The sequence below is a fragment of the Oncorhynchus keta genome, chromosome 6 (genome assembly GCF_023373465.1).
Source record: "Oncorhynchus keta strain PuntledgeMale-10-30-2019 chromosome 6, Oket_V2, whole genome shotgun sequence".
NCBI classification, from domain to species: Eukaryota; Metazoa; Chordata; class Actinopteri; order Salmoniformes; family Salmonidae; genus Oncorhynchus; species Oncorhynchus keta.
This window is the reverse complement of record NC_068426.1, coordinates 22846773-22874563: the sequence shown is the minus strand read 5'-3', so window position 1 is coordinate 22874563 and position 27791 is coordinate 22846773. Positions and strand designations below refer to the sequence as shown.

The 27791-nt window shown below is 42.3% G+C and overlaps 2 protein-coding genes across 5 annotated transcripts in view; one reads left to right on the top strand and one right to left on the bottom strand.

The window, feature by feature from the left end:
• Nucleotides 1-27791, top strand: part of LOC118385245 (hamartin-like) — a 39384-nt gene that overhangs the window by 4286 nt on the left and 7307 nt on the right. The window contains exons 1-13 of one of the 3 annotated variants that reach the window (XM_035772222.2): nucleotides 12975-13266; nucleotides 18764-18977; nucleotides 19145-19248; nucleotides 19406-19558; nucleotides 19729-19873; nucleotides 20028-20182; nucleotides 20325-20398; nucleotides 20549-20727; nucleotides 21043-21161; nucleotides 21803-21968; nucleotides 26525-26640; nucleotides 26762-26852; nucleotides 26991-27080. In XM_035772222.2, coding sequence (XP_035628115.1) covers nucleotides 18869-18977; nucleotides 19145-19248; nucleotides 19406-19558; nucleotides 19729-19873; nucleotides 20028-20182; nucleotides 20325-20398; nucleotides 20549-20727; nucleotides 21043-21161; nucleotides 21803-21968; nucleotides 26525-26640; nucleotides 26762-26852; nucleotides 26991-27080 — 1501 coding nt within the window. In that variant the 5' untranslated portion in view covers nucleotides 12975-13266; nucleotides 18764-18868. Of the gene's footprint in view, nucleotides 1-12974; nucleotides 13289-18763; nucleotides 18978-19144; nucleotides 19249-19405; nucleotides 19559-19728; nucleotides 19874-20027; nucleotides 20183-20324; nucleotides 20399-20548; nucleotides 20728-21042; nucleotides 21162-21802; nucleotides 21969-26524; nucleotides 26641-26761; nucleotides 26853-26990; nucleotides 27081-27791 lie in introns of those variants that run through there. The other 2 variants (XM_035772223.2, XM_035772224.2) reach the window with 2 other exon arrangements.
• On the bottom strand, nucleotides 703-10713 carry LOC118385249 (zinc finger protein Gfi-1b-like). 2 transcript variants are annotated; one of them, XM_035772234.2, is made up of 7 exons: nucleotides 10523-10713; nucleotides 8760-8866; nucleotides 2931-3101; nucleotides 2537-2766; nucleotides 2229-2366; nucleotides 1876-2041; nucleotides 703-1406 (listed from the first exon to the last, which is right to left on the bottom strand). In XM_035772234.2, the coding sequence occupies exons 2-7, from the start codon at nucleotides 8857-8859 to the stop codon at nucleotides 1228-1230; spliced, it is 984 nt and encodes a 327-aa protein (XP_035628127.1). In that variant the 5' UTR covers nucleotides 8860-8866; nucleotides 10523-10713; the 3' UTR covers nucleotides 703-1227. The 2 variants fall into 2 exon arrangements, with proteins under 2 accessions (XP_035628127.1, XP_035628126.1); XM_035772233.1 differs by lacking the exon at nucleotides 10523-10713 and adding an exon at nucleotides 9495-9653.

Below are 27791 nucleotides of genomic sequence, written 5' to 3'. Positions count from 1 at the left end.
TGAGTACTCCATCCTCTGTCTGTCTGTTGTCATACAGTATATCCAATACCATAACACAGAGGGAATACACTTCTTCCCACTTGAAGACCAACAGTGTGACTAACTAGAGATGAAGTTGAATGTGCAGACCTTTGCTTACGGGTGTGAAGAACTGCATCATACATGGGGAAGGCCTAAGCAGTTTGTATATTAGTGATTGAGATTTTGGAAGGATTAGGGGGATTGATCCTCCCTCCCTGCTCTTTGGTGAGCATGTGGGCATGCATGGACAGTCCATTCCTCTGTGTGACATTTGAAAACTCGGTGGACTTGAGATTTGCATGGTTTTCCAGGTATAGATTGGAATGATCTCTGACTGGTCATGCTAGAGATTTCAGCCCCAGACAACATGAGCTCGGCCTTGCGGAGGACTGCTACAGAGCCAGTTGGAAGACAGTCTGCATGCAATCTGCGCCATGAGTAAACGGTCACACATAAAGGCTTTTACCGTGAGCCATCTCATCTTACTAAGCTAACATGCTGCTTGCATTTGACCTTTTGACTGTTTTTTCCCTTTCCTTCACAATGTTCGTCAACTTGTCACACGACAGTGAATGCATGATTGTGTTAAATATGGGCGGAGTGCGAGTTGTCTTTTCTCCGCAAACCACAGTGATTACGAGGATTATAATAAAATCTCAACGTTATTTGGAGAGCATTTGTTCATTCATACCATTGCTTCCTTTTTATTTGACACAAGATTCATTTATAACTATAGTATGAATGGCAAACTCACTCTTTGTGAACATATAAAGCTTTTTCTTAAATACATTATGCAACAAAATCATGAGACCTATTTCTCTTCACATTTGACTTTTAAAGGCCTCTGTCATAAGTGTACAACATCATAATGCACCCAAAGGATATCAGTTGAATTATATTTTATTCCAAAGGGCTGTTCCTCTTTAAGTGATAGCAAATACTTTATGAAAAAAATATCTTCATAATTTGCCTTGTCTAATTTATGCTGGTTAGCTGCTGGCTCTGATTGACTTAAAAATGCCTTTTCACACGAAGGATAAGATTCAATATGATATGTGTAAAACAAAATGAGTGTGTCCGTAGTGGCCATTTTGTGTCATGATGCACCACTAAGGCACATGTTTGGTCTTTCTTTCCCTTTCTTTGCTATGTTGTTTTGCTAAGGCACTCTTTCCTCTTCTTGTCTATCCATTGTTCTCAACCTCGTCACTTCAATCCATGCTGGCTCTCATGGTGTCTGCGGAGGTCCACCTTGCGTTGGAAGCCCTTGGCACAGACCTCACAGCCAAAGGACTTAAAGCCTGTGTGTTTACGACTGTGTGTGATGAGGTTGGAGCTCTGGCTAAATGCCTTGCCACACACCTGGCATTTGTGGGGCTTCTCACCTAAATAGACACATACAAAGACATGTTTAAACAGTGGCATTATCAAATCTATCAGAATCAAATATCACAGATGAATTTTGTATTGATGCTCTTGCTGTACATGTAGTTTAAAAACTATGAAAACCGATAATGTGTTATGCATATATCTGTGCTGTAAAGTCAGTATCAGTGACTGGGAGGAAAGAATCGTGCCATTGTTAAGATTTGTCAAACATTCATTAGAGACATATTCCACCTGCACAGAGCTCCTTTCACAGAGGCCTTGGCAAAGTAGGAAAACCAGATATGCAAATCAGATGGACATTTGTTTAAGTTTATTAGTCTGATTCGTCGGCAGTTATATTACTCTAGGAAACCATTCATGTTATAACAGCACCTAGAAAGCAGAGAAATACAGTGTGAGGCAATCACTAACATCAGTGGTTGGATCCCTAACTTTGATGCTCTGTGGATGCTCTTCTCTCCTCACCTGTGTGGATGTAGGTGTGTTTCTTCATGTCCGACTTCTGGTGGAACCTCTTTCCACAGTATTGACAGGGGTAGGGCCTGGTGTCGGAGTGGATGAGTAGATGGGTGGAGAGGGTGGAGGAGCGCTTGAATGTCTTTCCACACATCTTGCATTCAAAATGTCTTTCCTTTGTTTAAGGAAACATGTACTTAATTTATCATCTCATCTCAAATATCATTGTCATGAAAGTACTTTTCTATGGAAGTATACACATAACTTAGGGCAATTTGGACAATGTGCCAGAGTACACATCTCTGTTTGTCTGTCTTGTCTCCTTTAACCATCTCCAACAGGACACTGTGCATTGTGGGTACCTGTGAGTGAACGTTCATGTGTTGCTCCAGACTGACAGCATGACCAAAGGTTTTCCTGCAGATGCTGCAGCCGAATGGTCTGGTCCCGCTGTGGGAGCGTCTGACATGCACCTCCAAACCATGAGGAGTTGAGAACACCTGCCATGGCAGAGGAGGACAGGGCTAGGAGGAGCTTACCATGAAGTCACAATGTCAATGTGTAGTCTTTTAAACAAGTGTTCTGGCAGTCTAATTCTGTATAGGCCCATTAGTTATTATCAGTTACACAGTGTAAAGAGAAAGCTATAACACCACTCCTGCATATGTACCTTGTCACAGGTGATGCAGTGATAAGTTCCCGAGGTGGGGTAGTAGTGTGTGCTGCAGTCCAGAGGTTGCTGGGGTTCAGGGCTTTGGCTGACTTTAACCCCAAACAGGCTGCTGGAGTGCTGTAGGAGGGAGTGGGGGAAGCCCATCGGACAAAGGTTATAGGGCGCAGGTACAGAGTCCCAGGTGTAGGAGGGCTTGTAGTATGCAGGGAGCTCTGCCATGTGAGCCTCTGAGGGTAGAAGTAATAAGAAAATTGACTCAATGAACACTTCCTCTGAAAAACATTCTGAATCATATCTTGTCCCATTTAGGACCAATAAGGTTCTATTATATTATATTCCCAACGATTTTTGTCTCTTCACAACATCCCAGCCCAGTTGGAGGGTCTCTCACCTGATAAGTAGTATGGTGGAGGAGCACGGGTAACAGGTTGTCCTGTTGGGTCAGGGTGAAAGGGGACTGGCCGATCAGGTTCCTGTTCATTTTTCATGTAAGAATAGGGGTCGCGATGAGTGGGCTGACCCAGTGACTGAGGCCTGACTGGAGACTCTGGACTCTTTGGTTCTGACAAGATCAAATCAAATAGATTTTTTTTTTTGTCACATGGACCGAATACAACAGGTATGGAGCACTTTTCCAACAATGGAGAGTTAAAAAGTAATAAAATAAAATGTTTTATATGAAAAACATTTATCTATGAAAATGTACATAAATGTACAGGTAACTGCGAAAATAAAGGAAACACTTGAGTAAATGATGGATAGAAGAGCGTCTGCTAAATGACTTAAATGTAAATGTAAATGTAAGGTATATTAAAAGCAGGTTCTTCCACACAGATGTGGTTCCGGAGTTAATTGAGCAATTAAAACATCCCATTATGCTTAGGTTCATGTATACAAATACACAGTTTCCCATTATGCTTAGGTTCATGTATACAAATACACAGTTTCCCATTATGCTTAGGTTCATGTATACAAATACACAGTTTCCCATTATGCTTAGGTTCATGTATACAAATACACAGTTTCCCATTATGCTTAGGTTCATGTATACAAATACACAGTTTCCCATTATGTTGGCAATCATGGCTAGAAGAAGACATCTCAGTGGCCATGTCCTAATAACCATACTAGCATACTAAATAGTATGCAAAATAAAATAATTTTATAGTGTGTGAAATTTAGAAAATAGTATTCCCAATGCATCATCTAATGCACGATTGCGTTGACTCCCGCCATTCGTTCATTTTGGTACAGTGCATCAATTGATCTGATTATCAGCTGTTGCGAAACTGTTGAGTTGGAAAAGACAAGTGAATTAAATTAGATCAAACTCCGAAATGAGTATGCAGTTTAAGTATGTACACTGAACTAAAATTTAAATGCAGCATGTAAAGTGTTGGTCCCATTCTGATTGGTGGGGCCTGGCTCCCCAGTGGGTGGGCCCGGCTGTCAAGTGGATGGGCCTATGCCCTCCCAGGCCCACACCCTTGCCCAGTCATGTGAAATCCATAGACTAGGGCCTAATAAATGTATTTCAATGAACTGATTTCCATATATGAACTGTAACTCAGTAAAACATTTGAAAATGTTGCGTTTCTATTTTTCTTCAGTATAGTACACTAGCATGGGTATTCGGACACGGCAAGTGACTTTGAAACAGGGTCTCAAAGTTTTTTTTTATTTATTTATTTTATTTCACCTTTATTTAACCAGGTAGGCAAGTTGAGAACAAGTTCTCATTTACAATTGCGACCTGGCCAAGATAAAGCAAAGCAGTTCGACAGATACAACTACACAGAGTTACACATGGAGTAAAACAAACATACAGTCAATAATACAGTATAAACAAGTCTATATACAATGTGAGCAAATTAGGTGAGAAGGGAGGTAAAGGCAAAAAAGGCCATGGTGGCAAAGTAAATACAATATAGCAAGTAAAACACTGGAATGGTAGTTTTGCAATGGAATGTGCAAAGTAGAAATAAAAATAATGGGGTGCAAAGGAGCAAAATAAATAAATAAATTAAATACAGTTGGGAAAGAGGTAGTTGTTTGGGCTACATTATAGGTGGGCTATGTACAGGTGCAGTAATCTGTAAGATGCTCTGACAGTTGGTGCTTAAACCTAGTGAGGGAGATAAGTGTTTCCAGTTTCAAAGATTTTTGTAGTTCGTTCCAGTCATTGGCAGCAGAGAACTGGAAGGAGAGGCGGCCAAAGAAATAATTGGTTTTGGGGGTGACTAGAGAGATATACCTGCTGGAGCGTGTGCTACACGTGGGAGATGCTATGGTGACCAGCGAGCTGAGATAAGGGGGACTTTACCTAGCAGGGTCTTGTAGATGACATGGAGCCAGTGGGTTTGGCAACAAGTATGAAGCGAGGGCCAGCCAACGAGAGCGTACAGGTCGCAATGGTGGGTAGTATATGGGGCTTTGGTGACAAAACGGATTGCACTGTGATAGACTGCATCCAATTTGTTGAGTAGGGTATTGGAGGCTATTTTGTAAATGACATCTCCAAAGTCGAGGATTGGTAGGATGGTCAGTTTTACAAGGGTATGTTTGGCAGCATGAGTGAAGGATGCTTTGTTGCGAAATAGGAAGCCAATTCTAGATTTAACTTTGGATTGGAGATGTTTGATATGGGTCTGGAAGGAGAGTTTACAGTCTAACCAGACACCTAAGTATTTGTAGTTGTCCACGTATTCTAAGTCAGAGCCGTCCAGAGTAGTGATGTTGGACAGGCGGGTAGGTGCAGGTAACGATCGGTTGAAGAGCATGCATTTAGTTTTACTTGTATTTAAGAGCAATTGGAGGCCACGGAAGGAGAGTTGTATGGCATTGAAGCTTGCCTGGAGGGTTGTTAACACAGTGTCCAAAGAAGGGCCGGAAGTATACCGAATGGTGTCGTCTGCGTAGAGGTGGATCAGGGACTCACCAGCAGCAAGAGCGACCTCATTGATGTATACAGAGAAGAGAGTCGGTCCAAGAATTGAACCCTGTGGCACCCCCATAGAGACTGCCAGAGGTCCGGACAGCAGACCCTCCGATTTGACACACTGAACTCTATCAGAGAAGTAGTTGGTGAACCAGGCGAGGCAATCATTTGAGAAACCAAGGCTGTCGAGTCTGCCGATGAGGATGTGGTGGTTGACAGAGTCGAAAGCCTTGGCCAGATCAATGAATACGGCTGCACAGTAATGTCTCTTATCGATGGCGGTTAAGATATCGTTTAGGACCTTGAGCGTGGCTGAGGTGCACCCATGACCAGCTCTGAAACCAGATTGCATAGCAGAGAAGGTATGGTGAGATTCGAAATGGTCGGTAATTTGTTTGTTGACTTGGCTTTCGAAGACCTTAGAAAGGCATGGTAGGATAGATATAGGTCTGTAGCAGTTTGGGTCAAGAGTGTCCCCCCCCTTTGAAGAGGGGGATGACCGCAGCTGCTTTCCAATCTTTGGGAATCTCAGACGACACGAAAGAGAGGTTGAACAGGCTAGTAATAGGGGTGGCAACAATTCCGGCAGATAATTTTAGAAAGAAAGGGTCCAGATTGTCTAGCCCGGCTGATCTGTAGGGGTCCAGATTTTTCAGCTCTTTCAGAACATCAGCTGAATGGATTTGGGAGAAGGAGAAATGTGGAAGGCTTGGGCGAGTTGCTGTTGGGGGTGCAGTGCTGTTGACCGGGGTAGGAGTAGCCAGGTGGAAAGCATGGCCAGCCGTAGAAAATGCTTATTGAAATTCTCAATTATAGTGGATTTATCAGTGGTGACAGTGTTTCCTATCTTCAGTGCAGTGGGCAGCTGGGAGGTGTTCTTATTCTCCATGGACTTTACAGTGTCCCAGAACTTTTTTGAGTTAGTGTTGCAGGAAGCACATTTCTGCTTGAAAAGCTAGCCTTGGCTTTTCTAACTGCCTGTGTATAACGGTTTCTAGCTTCCCTGAACAGCTGCATATCACGGGGGCTGTTCGATGCTAATGCAGAACGCCATAGGATGTTTTTGTGTTGGTTAAGGGCAGTCAGGTCTGGGGAGAACCAAGGGCTATATCTGTTCCTGGTTCTAAATTTCTTGAATGGGGCATTTTTATTTAAGATGGTTAGGAAGGCATTTTTTAAAAATATCCAGGCATCCTCTACTGACGGGATGAGATCAATATCCTTCCAGGATACCAGGGAGCGTTTTACAGTGATGAGTGGAGGTCGTTTGACCGCTGACCCATTACGGATGCAGGCAATGAGGCAGTGATCGCTGAGATCTTGGTTGAAGACAGCAGAGGTGTATTTAGAGGGGAAGTTGGTTAGGATGATATCTATGAGGGTGCCCGTGTTTAAGGCTTTGGGGGGGTACCTGGTAGGTTCATTGATAATTTGAGTGAGATTGAGGGCATCAAGTTTAGATTGTAGGATGGCTGGGGTGTTAAGCATGTTCCAGTTTAGGTCGCCTAGCAGCACGAGCTCTGAAGATAGATGGGGGCAATCAGTTCACATATGGTGTCCAGAGCACAGCTGGGGGCAGAGGGTGGTCTATAGCAGGCGGCAACGGTGAGAGACTTGTTTTTAGAGAGGTGGATTTTTAAAAGTAGAAGTTCAAATTGTTTGGGTACAGACCTGGATAGTAGGACAGAACTCTGCAGGCTATCTTTGCAGTAGATTGCAACACCGCCCCCTTTGGCAGTTCTATCTTGTCTGAAAATGTTGTAATTTGGAATTAGAATTTCTGAATTTTTGGTGGTCTTCCTAAACCAGGATTCAGACACAGCTAGAACATCCGGGTTGGCAGAGTGTGCTAAAGCAGTGAATAGAACAAACTTAGGGAGGAGGTTTCTAATGTTAACATGCATGGAACCAAGGCTATTACGGTTACAGAAGTCATCAAAAGGGAGCGCCTGGGGAATAGGAGTGGAGCTAGGCACTGCAGGGCCTGGATTCACCTCTACATCGCCAGAGGAACATAGGAGGAGAAGAATAAGGGTACGGCTAAAAGCAATAAGAATTGGTCGTCTAGAACGTCTGGAACAGAGAGTAAAAGGAGGTTTCTGGGGGCGATAAAATAGCATCAAGGTATAATGTACAGACAAAGGTATGGTAGGATGTGAATACAGTGGAGGTAAACCTAGGTATTGAGTGATGAAGAGAGAGATATTGTCTCTAGAAACATCATTGAAACCAGGAGATGTCATTGCATGTGTGGGTGGTGGAACTAATAAATTGGATAAGGTATAGTGAGCAGGACTAGAGACTCTACAGTGAAATAAGCCAATAAACACTAACCAGAACAGCAATGGACAAGACATATTGACATTAAGGAGAGGCATCCTTAGTCAAGTGATCAAAAGACTCCAGTGAGTGGAGTGGTTGGTTTGGGGGTCACGGCGATTTAGACAGCTAGCCAGGACATCGGTTTAAAGTGTGTGTGTGTTGCCAGATCTCAAGCTAATGGAACACTATGGGAGATTCTGAAGTGGAGCCTAAGACAGACCAACAAACAAAACACAAAATGCTGGTATTTCTCGTGAAAAAAATGGTGTCGCATCCCTCCAATAGAGATCCAGACACGTGTACAATCTATGCCAAAGCGCATTGAAGCTGTTCTGGCGGTTCGTGGTGGCCCAACGCACTATTAAAACGCTTTATGTTGTGTTTCCTTTATTTTGGCAGTTACATGTACAGTGCAAACTCTGACGGCTATTCTTCAGAAAAATGTATATTTTGCATATCCGTGAAACCAGCCCTAACCGCTCAGTTTCAATAGGCGAATTCCAATGAATGCAAAGAATTCAGCGAATTGTGAACGCATTGACAAATCCGACCATCAATAAAAGTCGGAGCATATTTCCCTTGCTTTGGACGATAATTTGTCTAATAGTTCAACAGGTGTTGCCTCTGTCCTCAATTGTATGTATTTTCTATGTATTTTCTATTTTCTAAGTCCCACTGCATGTTGCAACTCATAATTATGGATTCACTTTCCTCAAGTCAAATAAATGTAATTTGTTTTTAATTTGTTTGCAATAGCCTATAGTGGTGCAGATACTTAAAAAAAATACTGACGTCTGTGATGCACATGTGAGTAAAGGAAACGTAAACTTGTCATTGTCAATTGATGAATTATAAACTGTGGCAATGCATGAAATAACTAGCAAATCATTATACACTTCTCATAATACACGTGTAAAGGTATTGATGTGTCTCCATGATAATCTTGGCATTCTAACTAACCTGTAAAGGCCGGGTCCCTCGGTTCGGCTTCATCTTCGTGAGATTGGTGCACATTGTAAGATGTGCACCTCTTGTTTTTCACCAAAAAGGATCGTGGCATGACAACGCTGTTGGAAAAAATAATTATGGCAAATGCTTATAGGCAACTCCAAATATTTGAGGTATTATGAAGGCCTAGGCCTAACATGTTATAATGCAGTTTACGAGTCTGAACTTTCAACATTTATAGGTGGGCTGACGTAAACATTTTGAAGGAGCGAGGGAAACAATGGGCTAAATAAATTATTATATGTTTAGGTAGGTTGTTTGACTTTATGCTGACACGAATGTTTTAAATGTAGGCTAAATAAACTGTAGTCCTACATGAATTGTACATTTAAAATAACCAAGCCATACCAACTAATTCCCAGAATATGCCACAAATAAATATGCTGTCAAGTCCAATACCACAGAATGATCAATCAGTATTTGAGTTACCTATTTAAGTATGTATGCTTATCATGAAATAACGCTGTAAAAGACTGAAATAAAAGCATATGATAGATAGGCTTGTGATGTTTAAAATAATAATAATACATTACTGACTTGGATAGGCTAATTGTAAAATGCATTAATTTATTTATAACCTAAATTAATCTATCGTAATTTTATTTTTTTCGAATTATCAATACAAATTTACATAAATTATGCGACAGGAAAAAAATCGTTATAATAATATGCACTTGCTGCACTTACCGTTAGTTCATAACAAGTAGGCTAGGTAGGATAGTGGTCGTATTACTGTATATATACTGTAAATATTTCCTAAAATCCTAACGCAAAACTCAGAATCCAAACCACTGTAAGACATCGCACTTTTTGCTCTTTTCTTTTGCTCCCCTCCCTGATTTTCAATCAGATAGTGTTGTGGTGGAATCTGACTGTGGTTTCAACCAATGAGAGCGCCAACTCACAGGTGGAAATTTGCGTAGAAAAACATATATGAACGTAGACACAGCTCCTCAAACTGTTACAAACGATTTTAAGTTTCAAACAGTTCACAAATACATTGAAATAATTATTGAACATCATGTCTCCCACGTTATTATATTTTGTTTGGCATATAATGGTTTTCAAATTGGAAGGAACAAAGGTAATTTCACCAATTACAGAATACTTTACAGCTAATTAAAATCGATTAGAGAAATAAAAATAAATCCAATCCAAAAGTTCAACACATTAGCCTACAACTTGCAATATTGGATTTACAAGATTTACAGTAGTCGTTACATTCTCTGTGTTGTGTAAATAAAATTGCCAATACATTTACATTTACATTTAAGTCATTTAGCAGACGCTCTTATCCAGAGCGACTTACAAATCACCCAATACATTGTCTTGGGTGATTTAAGATTTAAATAAGCAAAACTAGACACCAGCTCCTCCATAGATACACACACCAAACCAGTCTCCGATTATTCATGTTTACACATTATTGTTTGCACTGGACTGTATTTTGTGTACCTGTCCATCAGTTACTGACATAGCTTAGATTTGTTTCTCATAACTTTTGTCAGACAGTAGGTCTACTCTATCCAAACTGTCATAAATATGTATCTTAATGGATCAGTGCGTTGAAAATAATGAAAATATTATTTTGAATAACACAGATACAATGAAGTTATTTTGTGTTACAATAACAGTAAAACAATGGATGAAATCTTTGTAAACGAAACTAATATACTGAATCTTGCCAAGACGAGTATTTAAGTGCATGAACTCACACCGCAATGAAGTGCAGAGGCACACTTGCGACATCACGTGGCAGTTTCTGGTCAATACATTTTTCTCATGCAGGAGCCTCACAGAGAATTACACAGATATCATGTTTGTTTTTGTCCCACTATGGCGTCTGAGAGCGTACGGGGAGCGCCATTGAGTGAATCTCATGTCGAATTAGTCCATTTTCTACTACTTCTGATTTGGCAAATAAACTAAAAGAGTGCCTAGTGTTTGCTGACTAGTATAATTAATTGGCTGATCCTTCCTAATGACCCGGATGGAATCATGTGATCCTGCCTTAACCCAAAGGAAGTCCCACCCACTTGACTACTTTAAAATTCTTGAAGCCCTCAATGGCGACCGTTCATGCCAGAATAGGTTTTATTCATCTAAAGTCCTCTATCTAACTCTATAGGGCCTTCACAAGACTCTAGTCTAGCGTCTAGATCACCAGTGGTGATAGTTTGTTAGCTTTCATTCTTGAAAGAACAGCCAGCTGCCACCCGATATAAGCCCAGGCAGGGTAAATGCACTCCGAATGCATGCACTCCGATATAGATCATGGTTTGATTAGAGCAACCACTCAACTTCAGGGGACAAATTAAATATAAGGAGAAATAAAATCAGCAGAGCTTTGGCACCAAACTCTAGACTGAAGGGCTATCCCAGCAACCCCTGCGATATATAGCCAAAGCAACAGTTCAAGTTCAAGATTGATTATTAATCATATATTATGTATGTAGAATACACAGTGCAACGAAATGCTTACTTGCATCTTTACCTCTTGACAATGCAACAACAGTAGAATAGTAGACTAATTAAGTGAATAAAAGAGTACAAAAAATGAAAGCTCAATGGATAGAAATAGGATTAAAATTAGCTCAAATATAATACAAGAAGGCACTCAAACGAATTGAAGTAAGATATTTACACGTGCCAGGGAATCGTGTAATAGATTGTGCAATATTAAATAGACATAGTGTTGTAGAATAAATAGGTGTCCAGTTGCAGCATTCATGTGGTGTGTGTGTGTTCGTGCTTATGTGAGGGAGTGCATGTGTGTAAAATGCAGGGAGTCAGTGCAAGAGACTGTTGTGCCTGTGGTCAGTCCCGGTTCAACAGCATCCGCTATCAAAATAAAAGTCATCAAAATAAAAGTCATCCAATTACGGCCCCACAATAGAAATGTACCTAAGATGATGATAATAATTTGGGGGGTGCTTACACTTGTCTTGTTACACATAATTGTGTAGTGGATAATGTCTCTCTTGCATATCCCAACTCCCCCAGAGATACCAAAAGAGAGTGGGGTCACAGCCAGGGTCCCCATTGTCCACCACCCCTGGAGCAATTGGGGTTTAATGCCTTGCTCAAGGGCACAGTGACATATTTTTTTTCATCTTGTCAGCACCAGGTTTTGAACCAGCAACCTTTTGGTTACTTGCCCAACGGTTACAAGCCAAAATGTTTGTGGTTGCTTATGTTTTTCCTACATCACACATATATGTATTATACATATCCCAGTGGGGTCAAAGCCAGAGTCTACCTGAAGCAATTTGGATTAAGTGCGTTGCTCAAAGGGCCAAGAGCAGCTCAAAAGAGTTTTCACCAAGTCGGCTAGGATATTGCAAACTAGCGCCCTTTTGATCACTGGCCCAACGCTCTAACTGCTAGGCTACCTGTCATCTCATACTGCCATTGTTCGTTCCATAACACGCGTGGACTGCAGAAACTCTAATAGGTAAACAGGACTGTGTATTTTATCCCTTGCCTACTTTGCACTTTTCAGGACACAATTTAGTTAATAAAATGAAGTGTCTATAAAAAGCTAATAGAAAGAGGGGAGGCATGGTTTACGGGCGGCAGGTAGCCTAGTGGTTATAGAGCGTTGTGCCAGTGACCAAAAGGTTCCTGGATTGAATCCCAGAGCTGACAAGATAAAAATCTGCCCTTCTCCCCCTGAACAAGGCAGTTAACCTACTGTTCCCTGGTAGGCTGTCATTGTAAATAAGAATTTGTTCTTAACTGACTTGCCTAGTCAAACATAAAACCATGTCTTCTCTCTTTCCAGCTATTTTTTGGGTTGTGAAATAGGGGACCCTGTGTGAAATAGGTTGGGAACTCCTGAATTAGATTGATGTTCACAAGTCTTTCTTAATCATATCTGTAGTAACTGTAGTCAAAGAAAATCCTAATAATGGGCCCCAAAAAGTAGTTAAAACTGCTTTGAGTGGAATGCTTGGTTTATGTTAGGTAATGTTTGATCTGTATAAATATGCCTATGTAGGCTAATAACACCATCAGCTAACATTTAGAAAATATTTCTGTGTTGCATATTTCAATTTGTGAGGTGAGTATGGGATATGATATTGGAGTTATTCAATATAGTGCTACAGATAACGCCTAATGTGTCCATTCTGTTGAGCGCATGCGCTCACTACCTGAGTCACGCGAAAACGCATTATATATAAACTCATCCCTCCACCTGAGAAACAATGCTTCATTTCTCGTAGAGTGAGGAAATTAGTCGTTTGGTGCACTAAAATATGATTACAGCAGAATGGAACAATTTGAATAAGCGTAGCTGTAGCGTTATTTAGATAAATAGACTAGGCAGTGTGCAACTGCAGAGACTGAATAACTCAGGGATTACTTTGCGTGCGAGTCAGCGGAGGCTGCTTGCAGAGGAAGGGGCTGTGAGGTGTTCAAGATGGCGGCGCCCTGTGGAGTGCAGCGACTCTGACAGGTAAACAGGTCCATGTATTGAGGTACTTAAATATATAATGGTGAATTTCAGATGTTAAAATGTCATTAATATAAGGCGTGGGTATTATGTGTTTCTGATGTTCTTTCATGACTGTCAAATGCATGTTTTGTTTCCCTTCGCCGTAGCTGTTTATAATGACTTTTTTAAATTTATTGTCAGCTAACGTTAATTCTATTTCTGTAGACGATGACAATAATGGTTTGAGTCATAGCTAGTTAGCTACTTTCATGACCATGCATCTGTTGAAATAGTTTTCAGCTTGCCAAGATGAACTAATGTAAGATACTCGGATACAACAAACCGAGCCCTTCCCATTGTTCCCCCTGAGTTGTTTACGACAGTAAGTGGTCATTCCAGATAACGTTAGCTAGCTACAGTAGTCTGCTTGCTGGCGACGCAACTAGCTAGCGTTTTGCCAATAATACTTAACTCCTCGATAGTGTAGTTGAGAATTCTTGGCTACTTGCTTTTGACTGCAGATTTATTTTTACATGGCCCGTTACAGGTGAATGATGTAACGTTCCCTAGCTAGATATGTTTGTTGTATTCAGCTGCAACTTCTTGCAATCTTGCAGCTGCTTTCAGTATCACATTTTGAGAAAAGCTTGGGGCGTAGGCGTCATAGGTACTAATTTAGCTAGCTAACGTTATATCTCATTGCATTTGATATTACAGCACATTCCTACTTTGTAGGCATATTCTGTTGTATAACTAGATGGCCATAGGTAATTCATCGTATGCAACTGTAAATAAAAAGGAATATCATAGTGTATTTGGTATCTAGCTACTATACACCTCTAAATTATGATACAAGTTGCATTACTAGGCTAGATAGGGTGTCCCTTTGCAGTTGGCTATTTAGTGCAATAGATTAACTCATTATCCTCCTTCCTGAGCACTAGCATCAAATAGTTCCTGAGCAATGCAACTTTTCAGGGAAGTCAGGAACTAATATACACAGTCAGTTAGGAAAGCAAAGGCTAGCTTTTTCAAACAGAAATTTGCATCCTGTAGCACTAATTACAAGAAGTTTTAGGACACTGTAAAGTCCACCCCCTGCATAAACTGGGCCAAGCCCCCCCTGCTTCTCCTTCACCCAAATCCAGACAGCTGATGTTCTAAGAAAGCTGCAAAGCCTGGACCCGTACAAATCAGCTGGGCCAGACAACCTGGACCCTCTCTTCCTAAAACTATCCGCTGCCATTGTTGCAACTCCTATTATTAGTCTGTTCATCCTTTCTTTCGTATCGTCTGACATTCCTCAAGATTGGAAAGCGGCCGCAGTCATCCCCCTCTTCAAAGGGGGAGACACTTTAGACCCAAACTGTTACAGACTTATATCGATCCTGCCCTGCCTTTTCTAAATTCTTTGAAAGCCAAGGGAACAAACAGATCACTAATCATTTCAAATCTCACTGTACCTTCTCCGCTATGCAAATCCAGTTTCCGAGCTGGTCAAGGGTGCACCTCAGCCACTCTCAAGGTCCTAACCGATATCATGACTGCCATCGATGAAAGATAGTACTGTGCAGCAGTCTTCATCGACCTGGCCAAGGCTTTTGACTCGGCCAATCCCCGTATTCTTATTGACAGACTCTTCAACCGTGGTTTCTCTAATGACTGCCTCGTCTGGTTCACTAACTACTTCTCAAATAGAGTTCAGTGTGTCAAATCGGTGGGCCTGTTGTCCGAACCTCTGGCAGTCTCTATGGGGGTGCCACAGGGTTCAATTCTCAGGCCGACTCTTCTCTGTATACATCAATGATGTCGCTCTTGCTGCGGGTGATTCCTTAATCCACCTCTACGCAGACGACACCATTCTGTATTAGAGGTTGACCGATTAATCGGAATGGCCTATTAATTAGGGCCTAAGTTTTCATAACAATCGGAAATCAGTATTTTTGGACACCGATTTGGCCGATTTGCTGTTTTTACACTTATTTAATCTTTATTTAACTAGGCAAGTCGGTTAAGAACACATACTTATTTTCAATGACTGCCTCGGAACGGTGGGCTAACTGCCTCGTTCAGGGGCAGAACGACAGATTTTCACCTTGTCAGCTCAGGGGGAACCGTTCTTGCAACCTTACAGTTAACTAGTCCAACGCTATAACCACCTGCCTCTCGTTGCACTCCACAAGGAGACTGCCTGTCACGCGAATGCAGTAAGCCAAGGTAAGTTGCTAGCTAGCATTAAACTTTTCTTATAAAAGTCAATCATAATCACTAGTTAACTACACATGGTTGTTGATATTACTAGTTTATCTAGCGTGTCCTGCATTGCATATAATCTGACTGAGCATACAAGTATCTGAATGAGCGGTCGTAGGCAGCCACAGGCTTGTAAGCATTCATTCAAACAGCACTTTTGTGCGTTTTGCCAGTAGCTCTTCGTTGTGAGTCAAGCATTGCGCTGCTTATGACTTCAAGCCAATGTGAAATGGCTAGCACATATTGCACTTTTACTTTCTTCTCCAACACTTTATTTTTGCATTATTTAAACCAAATTGAACATGTTTCATTATTTCTTTGAGGCTAAATTGATGTTATTGATATTTACATTACATTTACATTACATTTAAGTCATTTAGCAGACGCTCTTATCCAGAGCGACTTACAAATTGGTGCATACACCTTATGACATCCAGTGGAACAGCCACTTTACAATAGTGCATCTAAATCTTTTAGGGGGGTGAGAAGGATTACTTACCCTATCCTAGGTATTCCTTGAAGAGGTGGGGTTTCAGGTGTCTCCGGAAGGTGGTGATTGACTCCGCTGTCCTGGTCCTTGATGTATTATATTAAGTTAAAATAAGTGTTCATTCAGTATGGTTGTAATTGTCATTATTACAAATAAAAAAACATTGGCCGATTAATCGGTATCGGCCTTTTTTGGTCCTCCAATAATCGGTGTCGGCGTTGAAAAATCATAATCGGTCGACCTCTAGTCTATATACATCTGGCCCTTCTTTGGACACTGTTAACAAACCTCCAAACGAGCTACAATGCCATTCAACATTCCTTCCGAGGGCCTCCAACTGCTCTTAAATGCTATTAAAATTAAATGCATCCTCTTCAACCGATCACTGCCTGCACCCGCCCGACTAGCATCACTGCTCTGGATGGTTCTGACTTAGAATATGTGGACAACTACAAATACCTAGGTGTCTGGCTAGACTGTAAACTATCCTTCCAGACTCTCATTAAGAATGTCCTATCCAAAATTAAACAGAATCGTCTTCCTATTCCACAACAAAGCCTCCTTCACTCATGCTGCCAAACATACCCTCGTAAAACTGACTATCCTACCGATCCTTGACTTCGGCGACGTCATTTACAAAATGGCCTCCAACACTCTACTCAGCAAATTGGATATAGGCTATCACAGTGCCATCCATTTTGTCACCAAAGCCCCATATTCCACCCAGCACTGTGACCTGAGCAGCTTACCAATCGCTGCAGCTATACACAGCCAATCTGTAAATAGCCCATCCAACCAACTACCTACCTCATCCCCATATTTGTTTTAGTTTTTCTGCTCTTTTGCACTCTAGTATATCTACTTGCACATCCTCATCTGCACATGTTACTCCAGTGTAAATTGTAATTACTTCGCCACTATGGCCTATTTATTGCTTTACCTCCTTACTTAATTTGCAAACACTGTATTATTGATTTTTCTATTGTGTTATTGACTGTACGTTTGTTTATTCCATGTGTAACTCGGTGTTGTTTTTGTCACACTGCTTTGCTTTATCTTGGCCAAGTCGCAGTTGTAAATGAGAACTTGTTCTCAACTCTCCTACCTGGTTAAATAAAGGTGACATTTTAAAAAATCAGGTCCATTGTTGCAGATTGTGGTTAGGACTAGGGATCAATGACAGAATTATTATAAAATCCTAGTCCAGTTGAGTCCATAGATCCTAAGGCTTCAAATGGATTTTGTTTGTGAAATGATTTGTGAGAGAATGAGGGTGGCGCTTAACGGCTAGCACACAGCCAAATGTAATTTCCAGTGTTTACATGGAAGTGCATGGGGCTGCATAAAGGCTCTTTGTGTTCTCCAGAGCTGCTGCTGCTTGAGGTCACTCCGAGGGTTGTTCCTGGTTGTGCCACTGACTGAAAACACCCTAATTCAATTCAACACACCCGTTAGGCTCCCGAGTGGTGCAGCGGTCTAAGGCATTGCATCTCCGTGCTAGAGGCGTCACTACAGACACCCTGGTTCAAATCCAGGCTTTATCACAACCGGCTCTGATTGGGAGTCCCATAGGGCGGTGCACAATTGGCCCTGCGTTGGCCGGTGTAGGCCAACATAAATAATAATTTGTTCTTAATTGACTTGCCTAGTAAAGTAAAACAAATATTAAAACCCTAGACCAATGCTAAGACCAAGGAGCTAATTGATACATTGGGAGACGAGTGGGGGAGAGCCTCAGTAATAGAGTAGTCTATAGGCTAACAGTTGTGCCTGCCTGTCAACCTTTCTTCTCAGCAGGGCCACACACTGACACCATAAAGATTAAAACGGAGTAGCCTAGTTTCAAGATGGAGTGTCAGAAATAGGCTAGGCATTGGAATGGGACTAGGTTCAAGGTACAACTGAATTGTGTCTTCCGCATTTAACCCAACCCCTCTGAATCAGAGGTGCGGTGGCTGCCTTAATCGACATCCACATCTTCAGTGCCCGGGGAACAGTGGGTTAACTGCCTTGCTCAGGGGCAGAATGACAGATTTGTACCTTGTCAGCTCGGGGATTCGATCCAGCAACCTTTTAGGTTACTGGCCCACCGGTCCTACCCACCAGGGACATTGGGTGATTGACATCCGGGTGATATTGACCTGCCTGTCATAATTATTTATTCCCACTTGTCAGCTGGAGATTTGGATGCCTCTTTTCCTTTGAACGGTTGAGTCACTGAGGCTGAGAGAGATTCTGTGAACGCTCAGAATATTACGACAAACCGCTGTTAGCTGGAGAGGAGATTATTTTCTCTGACTTGTATTAAGCATGGTTGTTTAAGTTGTGGGCACAGAGATGACTAAGATTGTGTTTTTGTCTGTTCCATTGGGCTAAGTGGGGTCTGAGAAATGTATTAGAATTTGTCAGTGTTTCACTGCTTTGAAACTATTGTGCTCGGCACACTGTGTACCTATCGGTGGCCTTATCTTTTATGTATATACCCTTAGCAATTAGGAGATGCATTGTAACAAGCCTAATAATACCATTATGTATCTAGCTACAGTAGGATAAGTGTCATTAATAACATTGCTATTTTCCTTAATTTTGTCTGTGCGCTGTGACTTTTTTAAAGATTAGGCTTTACAAGGGTCATAATCATATGTTAATACAATTGATGCTTTTCTAGAATCCCGGCAGTGTGAAGTTGTATCTAATAACCTCCATATCACTGAAGTTCTCTGACTTGTGTTGAGTCAGGTTTGACCCTGTCCTGTTGCTTGCCCTGTCCTGTAGTGGTGCCTGGAGACTGTATTGGCCGGAGGCTCAGGGAGCCCTCCAGGCAGGACACTGTGAGAGACACCCCCTCCTACCACCACCTCCCCCTCCACCACTGTCACCATGGCGAGAGAGCAGCCCAACGTAGGGGACCTCCTCCCTCTCCTGGAGTCCTCTGACATCCACCAACTGGAGGAGATTAAAGGCCTTATCAATGAGCATCTCAGCACTGGTGAGAACTTGGCTTTTTAATAAGTTGTTTTTGGACTTGGTCAGTCAACCTTTTATCCTGTACTCTGATTGTATTAGAGGGCTCTGGTCATTTCAATTATGCAGCCATATTGTGGACCATAATGTGGATGTTGGGACTATGTTAATTATTCCCTCCTCTCTGTGCAGAGCGAGGGGCCATGCTGCTGAATGGACTGGTGGACTACTTCCTGGAGACTAATTCGGCCCAGGCCATTCATATTCTCTCCTCCGTCAGAGAGCCACATGATAAGGTGAGATCTGCCGAACCCCACCATCACCTTATATTGCAAGAGACTGTAAGCCCATTTTTCATCAGATGTTAATTCAATAACTTAAACTCATGCATTGTGAAACAATGAATACATATGATTGTCTTATAGCTCAATGTTTTTAATTTACCCACCACAGCACCTACTGGACAAGATGAACGAGTGTATGACCAAACAGGCCTGCCGGCTGCCTACCCTCACCCTGCTAGGCCATGTGGTCCGCAAGCAGCCGTCCTGGATCCACAAGATCGCCCGCTACCCGCTGCTTCTCTCACTGCTTAAATGCCTCAAGGTAAGAGGGAAAGATGGGCCATTGGCCACAGAGGTCTCCTATATAGACGGCTTTTGTTTAAAAAAAATAATAAATAAAATACTTGGTAGCACAAGCTTATTAAATCGAGTGTCCTGGACATCTTTCATATGTATGCTAATGTTGAATGTTTTTCTTCACGTTGTGTACAGACGGATTTAGACGTGGTGGTCCTCATAACTGGAGTCCTGGTGTTGATCACTCTGCTCCCCATGATCCCCCACGCTGGCAAACAACACCTGTATGAGTTCTTTGACATCTTTGGTCGCCTAGCTTCCTGGAACCTGAAGAACCCAGGTAATCCCTGAGAAAAGACTCAGAGGAGCTATTTTATTAAGATAGAAGACAATAAAAATATTGGAAATGGTTGAGAGCCAGGCATGGTTTTAGATGGACTGTTTATGTTCACACTGCCTCTGACCTGACATCATGTTACTCTTGCTTCCCCCAGGGCACATCTCTGAGGTGTACCTCATTCACCTACACGCCAGTATCTACTCGCTCTTCCACCGTCTCTACGGCATGTACCCCTGCAACTTTGTGTCCTACCTGCGCTCCCACTACAACATGAAGGAGAACGTGGACACCTTTGAGGAAGTGGTGAAGGTGAAAGAGTTGAGATTTTGAGCAATCTTTAATTTAGATTTTTATTCTATTGATTTTGGCTTCAGGAAGATGTTCTACCCATAGAAATGTATTTAATCCTTTGTGCTTTCCCCAATATTTTTTTAATGTATTTTTTTTGCAGCCAATGCTGGAACATGTCCGTATACATCCAGAACTAGTGACTGGAACTAAAGACCATGAGCTTGATCCCACCAGGTCAGTCAATCACAGCTCTCCAGCTTTACTCGCTTGTTTTTGCACCATATTCTGTCAACCAAAAAAAGAGCTTATCTGCTGACAAATTAGACAGGTTAATATTATTACATAGTTTTCCTCAATGTGATTGACCATGCTGGACCTCTGCAGGTGGAAAAAGTTTGAGATTCATGACATCGTTATAGAGTGTGCCAAAGTGTCTCTGGACCCCAAGGAGGCGTCGTGTGAGGAGGGCTATGCGACCATGCCCGGAAACTTCTACCCCCACCCGGAGCTTCGGCCACAAGAGTCCGTCTCCAGCCCCTACACAGACTTACACAACAGCTATGGTGAGAACACACCCCCCCCCTCACCTCCCATTGGTGGATAGGAATGTCATAAGTTTGATTGGTGTTCTCACTGTTCATTGTTCATGTCTAAAATGTGTTCTGTTTTTCTGAGTCATGTGAATGCTCAGACTATTAATCATCTGAAATGTGTCTAATGCTGTTTGGCTGCCAGACGCATTAGTTGGATTGTAATTATGACTTGTCATGAGGTGATGGTGTTGTTAATAATAATGGTGAATGAATGGAAGATTTAACACATGGATATGGTAGTCAGTGAGTCAGACTGATTTGATTATTTTCCTCTCCTCCCCACAGGAAGCTCCTCTTCAACCCCTTTCTCTACCCCCCGCCAGCCACTGCCACCTCCCCTGTCCCTGGCCCCTCTCCCAGGGACACAGTCCTTGTATCGCAGCCCCCAGACCTCCAGAAGTCAGGTAACACAGTCACACAGCATTTCTGTTGCACAACATTTCACTGCACTGACCTATAGTAATTGTGTCCAGATTAGTCCCTAGATGGAAACAGGATTTGTTGGAGACTGTCAGCCTGAGTGGGTAGCCACTGCTATCTGCTGCTTCTTCTCTATTTCACTTCTTGGTTTGCAGAGTTTGTTTACACTTGATATATTGGCTGTGTCAGATGCTGGTTAGTCAATTGTCCCTAATCTCACTGCACCCCCCTCTCCGGGCCTATGAATCACCCCCCTTTATTTCAGAGAGGAGTGGTGGGAGGGAGCGCTTCAGAGTGGGTGGGTAGGTGGGGCTTTGAATCATCGGCGCGGGCGGTGGTGTCAGGCCTTAGAAAGCAGAAAACATGCCCCCGCCCTGCCACTCTACTATGGTCTGTCACAGGAGCTGGTTGCCCTGGCGACACTGTCTGTCCCTCTCTTTGTGAACCACCCACGCAGGGGGTTCTGGTGTTGTCTGAGGATTCGTCGGTAGGAAACTGAGATCCTGGAAAACACTAACCTAATTTACAGATACAATTGTATACTACATCTGTCATTATCAAACATTTCAGTATAATTATGTGTAATTATCACTTAACCTGTAACATTGTGAATGTCTTCCTATAGAACTCTAGCTGTGAACCTGACTCCACCTGTGGGGTGAAGGAACTTTGGAGCCCTTCCTCCCAGTGTGGCATGGCCACTCCCCCTTCCTCTAGGGGCATGTCACCCAACCAAGAGCTCTCCCATAGTGCCTCTCACCTCCCAGGCCCCCGTGTCCACAGCACATCAGGTGACAAGGGATCATTCAACTATTACAACATAGTCAGGTCCATTATTATTTGTACCCTTGATGAAGAGGAGCAACAAATACTAAAATAAATAATATAAATACTGAGATATTTTGTATGCACTTTTTGTTTTGTTTAACAAGTACCGTAATACAAAATATATGGTTTGAAATTATTGCCTCTCCTGCTTTCAGTAACCTAACACCCTCCCCTTGCGATAAATGTTTTATTAAATATGAGTACACATTGGGAGGGATCTTAGACCATTCCTCCATACATAATCTTTCCAGATCCTTGATATCCTTCATCTGTTCTTATGGACTGCCCTCTTCAATTCAAACCACAGGTTTACAATGGGGTTCAAGTCTGGAGACTAAACTTGGGTTTTGATTAGTGCTTGGGATGATTGTCTTGTTGAAAGATTCACTTGCGGCCATGTGTCATCCTCCTGGCAGAGGCAACCAGCTTTTTGGCTACTTGGTAAAGTTCATGATGCTGTTGAGCTTAACAAGGGCCCCTGCAGGGCCAATGGTTTAATATCCCTCCCAATGTGTTCTCCAATCTCATAAAATATTTGAGAAACAGTCTGTCTTTACCCTCGCAGGGTGTGTTGAAAACAGGGGTGCCAATAAGTTTGACTACAAAATATTTCTCTGAGCAGTTGTGTTGGCATAAAATATAATTTCCCCCCCCCCTTTTTTTTGCATACAAAATGGCTCAGTATTTATTTTTTTGCTCATTTATCAGATCGATAACTAATGGTTCCCTTGACTGAATTAAGTGGTGTGGGATTGATGTAGATTGAATAAACAATATTGATTTGTATGATATGCTGTGGAAAATTATCCCAACATGCGTCTTTACAGCTTTATACTATGACGTACGATCTGTCTTTTCTGTTTACACTATTTGTATTGATTAAGGATCTCCATTAGTTCCTGCCAAGGCAGCACCTACTCTTCCTGGGGTTTATTATGGATCCCCATTAGTTCCTGCCAAGGCAGCACCTACTCTTCCTGGGGTTTATTATGGATCCCCATTAGTTCCTGCCAAGGCAGCACCTACTCTTCCTGGGGTTTATTATGGATCCCCATTAGTTCCTGCCAAGGCAGCACCTACTCTTCCTGGGGTTTATTATGGATCCCCATTAGTTCCTGCCAAGGCAGCACCTACTCTTCCTGGGGTTTATTATGGATCCCCATTAGTTCCTGCCATGGCAGCACCTACTCTTCCTGGGATCCTGTAACGTTAAGGCAGTTATAAAGTTTAAAATATTACGACATTTCATAACACTTTACCCAATACATGTAATGTGTTCCCTCAGGCCACTACTATAGGGTGGCAGGTAGCCTAGTGGTTAGAGCATTGGACTAGTAACCGAAAGGTTGCAAGATCGACTCCCCGAGCTGACGAGGTAAAAATCTGTCGTTCTGCCCCTGAACAACGCAGTTAACCCACTGTTCCTAGGCCGTCATTGAAAATAATAATTTGTTCTTATCTAGTTAAAGGTCAAATAAAATACTCCACGATCACATATTTACAATACAACATCCGTGTATTTACAATACAACATCCTTTTCCATAAGGTATATTTTTATGTTTAAAAAAAAATCTGATTCTACTGCTTGCATCAGTTGCCTGATGTGGAATAGAGTTCCATGTAGTCATGGCTCTATGTAGTACTGTGTGTCTCCCATAGTCTGTTCTGGACTTATGAAGAGACCTCTGGTGGCATGTCTTGTGGGGTATGCATGGCTGTGTGCTAGTAGTTTATACAGACACCTCAGTGCATTCAGCATGTCAACACTTCTTACAAAAACAAGTAGTGATGAAGTCTCTGCCACTTTGAGCCATGAGAGATTTTAAATGTATATTATTGTTAGCTTTCCATGTACATTTAAGGGCCAGCCATGCTGCCCTGTTCTGAGCCAATTGTAATTTTCTGAGGTCCCTCTTTGTGGCACCTGACCACACGACTAGAGCCTGTTGGTCCTGCCTCGTTAAAAAGGCAGAGCAGGGCTTTATATGGACAGACTTCTCCCCATCTCAGGTACTGTTGTATTAACATGTTTTGACCATGACCGTACACAATCCAGGGTTACTCCAAGTGGTTCAGTCACCTCATCTTGTTCAATTTCCAAATGATATATTACAAGATTGTTGTGTTTTAGTGAATGATTTGTCCCAAATACAATGCTTTTATTTTTTAAATATTTAGGTTTAACTTATTCCTTGCCACTGATTCTAAAACTAACTGCAGCTCTTAAGTGTTCCAGTGATTTCACTCGCTGTGTAGTAACTAAGTCGCTTTGGATAAAAGCGTCTGCTAAATGGCATATATTATTTATTATTAATCTACATACGTAGACACACTGGAGTTACTCAATGCCAGTGGTATGTATTTAGTTAAGTTTGAAAAAAGTAAGGGGCCTAGACGGCTGCCCTGGGGAATTCCAGACTCTACCTGGATTATGTTGGAGAGGCTTCCATTAAATAACACCCTCTGTTTTGTTAGACAGTACTCTTAAATTAGCCACCTTCACACTATGCGTTTCTGCACCATAGAAATAGACTGGCATTGGAAAGCAATTACCTTTACACTGTACCAGTCAGCGGGGGTAATGTGGTGAAGAAGTGTCCCACACTACCTCGAAGTGGCTTGGGAATGTCAGATTTGATACCAGAAATGTCTCTTTACACTTCAAAAATGTGTTTTGGAACCAGTTTCTCTATTAAACCGATGTAAAGCTGGAATAGTCTAAAAGGGCATATTACCACATGTTTGCTTTAAATAGATTTGATAGGGGGGGATTTTTTTGTTATTAACACTAAAACCGCTGGGCCTCTTTTTTTTCAAGTAATACAGTAGGATTATGTAAAAAGTAAACTGTTTTAATCAGGTGTTCAATAAAACATTTCTGTGGACTGCGTTTTGTTACAACTTGAAAGCATATGTGTTGGAACACGGTAACACTTATTTTTTTTAGAAATACACCAAAATGCACGGTCCAAAGGATTGAATATTAATTTCTTTACCATAAGCTGCCTCCCAATGTTGTTTTAGAGAATTTGGCAGTATATCCAACCGGCCTCACAAGCGCAGACCACATATAACCATGCCAGCCCTGGACCTTCACATCTGGCTTTCTTCACCTGCGGATCGTCTGAGACCAGCCACCCGGACAGCTGAGGAAACTGTTTGCCCAATCAAAGAATTTCTGTACAAACTGTCAGAAACCGTCTCCGGGAAGCTCATCTGCGTGCTCGTCATCCTAACCAGGGTCTTTACCTGACTGCAGTTCGGCATCACAACCAACTTCAGTGGGCTAAGGCTCACCGCCGGTGGCACGTGGGTGAAGTATGCGCTTCACAGATGAATCCTGGTTATCAACTGTGGCAGCGTGAATGGCATCATGTGGGCCAGCGGTTTGCTGATGTCAACGTTGTGAACAGAGTGCCCCATGGTGAGGTTGTGATCTGGGCAGGGATAAGCTATGGACAACAAATGCATAAAAATCAATGCACATGATAAGATCCCGAGGCCCATTGTTGTGTCATTCATCTGCCACCATCACATGTTTCAGCATGATAATGGAAGCTGAAAATGTTATTGCATGGCCTGGCATACTCACCAGACATGTCACCCATTGACCATGTTTGGGATGCTCTGGATCGACGTGTTCGACAGCGTGTTCCTGTTCCCGCCAATATACAGCAACTTCGCACAGCCATTTGAAGAGGAGTGGGACAACATTCCACAGGCCACAATCAACCGCCTGATCAACTCTATGCGAATGAGATGTGTCACGCTGCATGAGGCAAATGGTGGTCACACCAGATACTGACTGGTTTTTCTCATTTACGCCCCTACTTTAAAAAAACAACATATGCATATCTGTTTCTTATTCATGTGAAATCCATAGATTAGGGCCCAATGAATTTGTCAATTGACTGATTTCCTTTCATATGAACTGTAACTCAGTTAAAGTCTTTATTGTAACATGTTGCGTTTTTATTTTTGTTCAGTGTTTTTTACAATAGAATGGCCCGCCCTGTTCTTCATTCACAATTGGTGATTACATAATTAGGTATTGTTCGCTTTCTCTCTCTCATCAACTCACCCATTCTCCCCCATCATACTTTACTTAATATTTTTCATCTGTTATGTGAAATTATTTTCGTTATAGTTTCTGTTCAGTTTCGAGGTCGTTAACGGGCCGATTATCAGCTGGGCACTTTCGACTGTTGGAACAAGGAGCTGAGCAGGCCCTATTTTATTTGTAACTTTTTTGGGAGGGTCAACGTGGAAAAACCATTTAATAAAAATTGCATGCCCTCCTAAAACTGGTTCTACCTTTATTAATATTCTAACACTGACCGTATGTAGACTTATTCAGGAAAAGTCCAGGATGGAGGGGAACTTAAAAAATGACAGTGTTAAAAAAATATATATATATATTAATGTGCAGTGAAAATGACTGCTTTAACAGTTCTAGTGTTTAATCCTACCTGACATTTTGCTTGGTATTTTCTTCTAATTGCTGGGTTCTGTCAGCAGGTGGCAAAGGCACGCCTGCCTCCAGCACTCCTGCCACCTCCTCCCCGCCCCACACCCCCTCTGATTTCCCTATCCCTGCTCCCCTGCTCTCCAACACCACCAGTCCACCACAGAAGGTACAGTATGACATCAATTCCCACAATGGGAATTCTGGCCTTTTGTAGTGTAGTAAGTAGATTAACTTGGGAGGATTTCCTTGTTAAATAACTTCTGAATAACACAATGGTTCATTTTCAGGATGGTCACCCTGTAGAAGCAGCCAAACCCAGCCTGGTGAGGCAGGAACCAATCGGAGATCCTGAAAAGGGGGGAGAAGTCATCAACAGAGGTCAGTCGTCATGAAAAAAATGTGGAAAGGGATATTACAATTTGTATGCTTTTTGCAAAGTCCTTGGTTTTTAAACATTGTCAGTCCATGTTCTCTGTTTTACATAAAACAATGTTTATGCTGTCTTTTGCATACTAGATGGTGGTGGTGAGACCGTTTCGAAGACTCTGTCAGTCTTTATGAAGGAGCAGGAGCTTCAGCAGAGGACCGAGAAGGAGAGGGAAGAGGGTGAGTACAAGGATTGAGAATGGGAGTGAGCTGGTCTAAATGAGGTTGACATAACATTTCAGTTGAATGAGAGTGAACCATATACACTACATGACCAAAAGTATGTGGACACTGCTCGTCGACCATCTCATTCCAAAATCATGGAATGAGACGTCCCCCCCCCCCACCCCTTTGCTGCTATAGCAGCCTCCACTCTTATGGGAAGGCTTTCCACTAGATGTTGGGACATTGCTGCGGGGACTTGCTTCCATTCAGTCATGAGGTCGGGCACTGATATTAGGCCTGGCTTGCAGGCAGCATTCCAATTCATGGGTGGCCCCATGTTCGATGGGGCCACCCTGTAGAAGCAGCCAAGGTCAGGACTCTGTGCAGGCCAGTCAAGTTCTTCCACACCAAACTCGACAAACCATTTCTGTTTGGAACTCGCTTCGTGCACAGGGGAATTGTCATACTGAAACTGGAAAGAACCTTCCCCAAACTTTTGTCACCCAGTTGCTCCAGAGTCCAATCTTCTAGAATGTCATTGTGTGCTGTAGCGCTAAGATTTTTCTTTACCGGAACTAAGGGGCCTGGAAAAACAGCCCCAGACCATTATTCCTCCTCCACCAAACTTGACAGTTGGCACTATGCATTGGGGAAGGTAGCGTTCTCCTGGCATCTGCCAAACCCAGATTGGTCTGTTGGACTGCCAGATGGTGAACAGTTATTCAA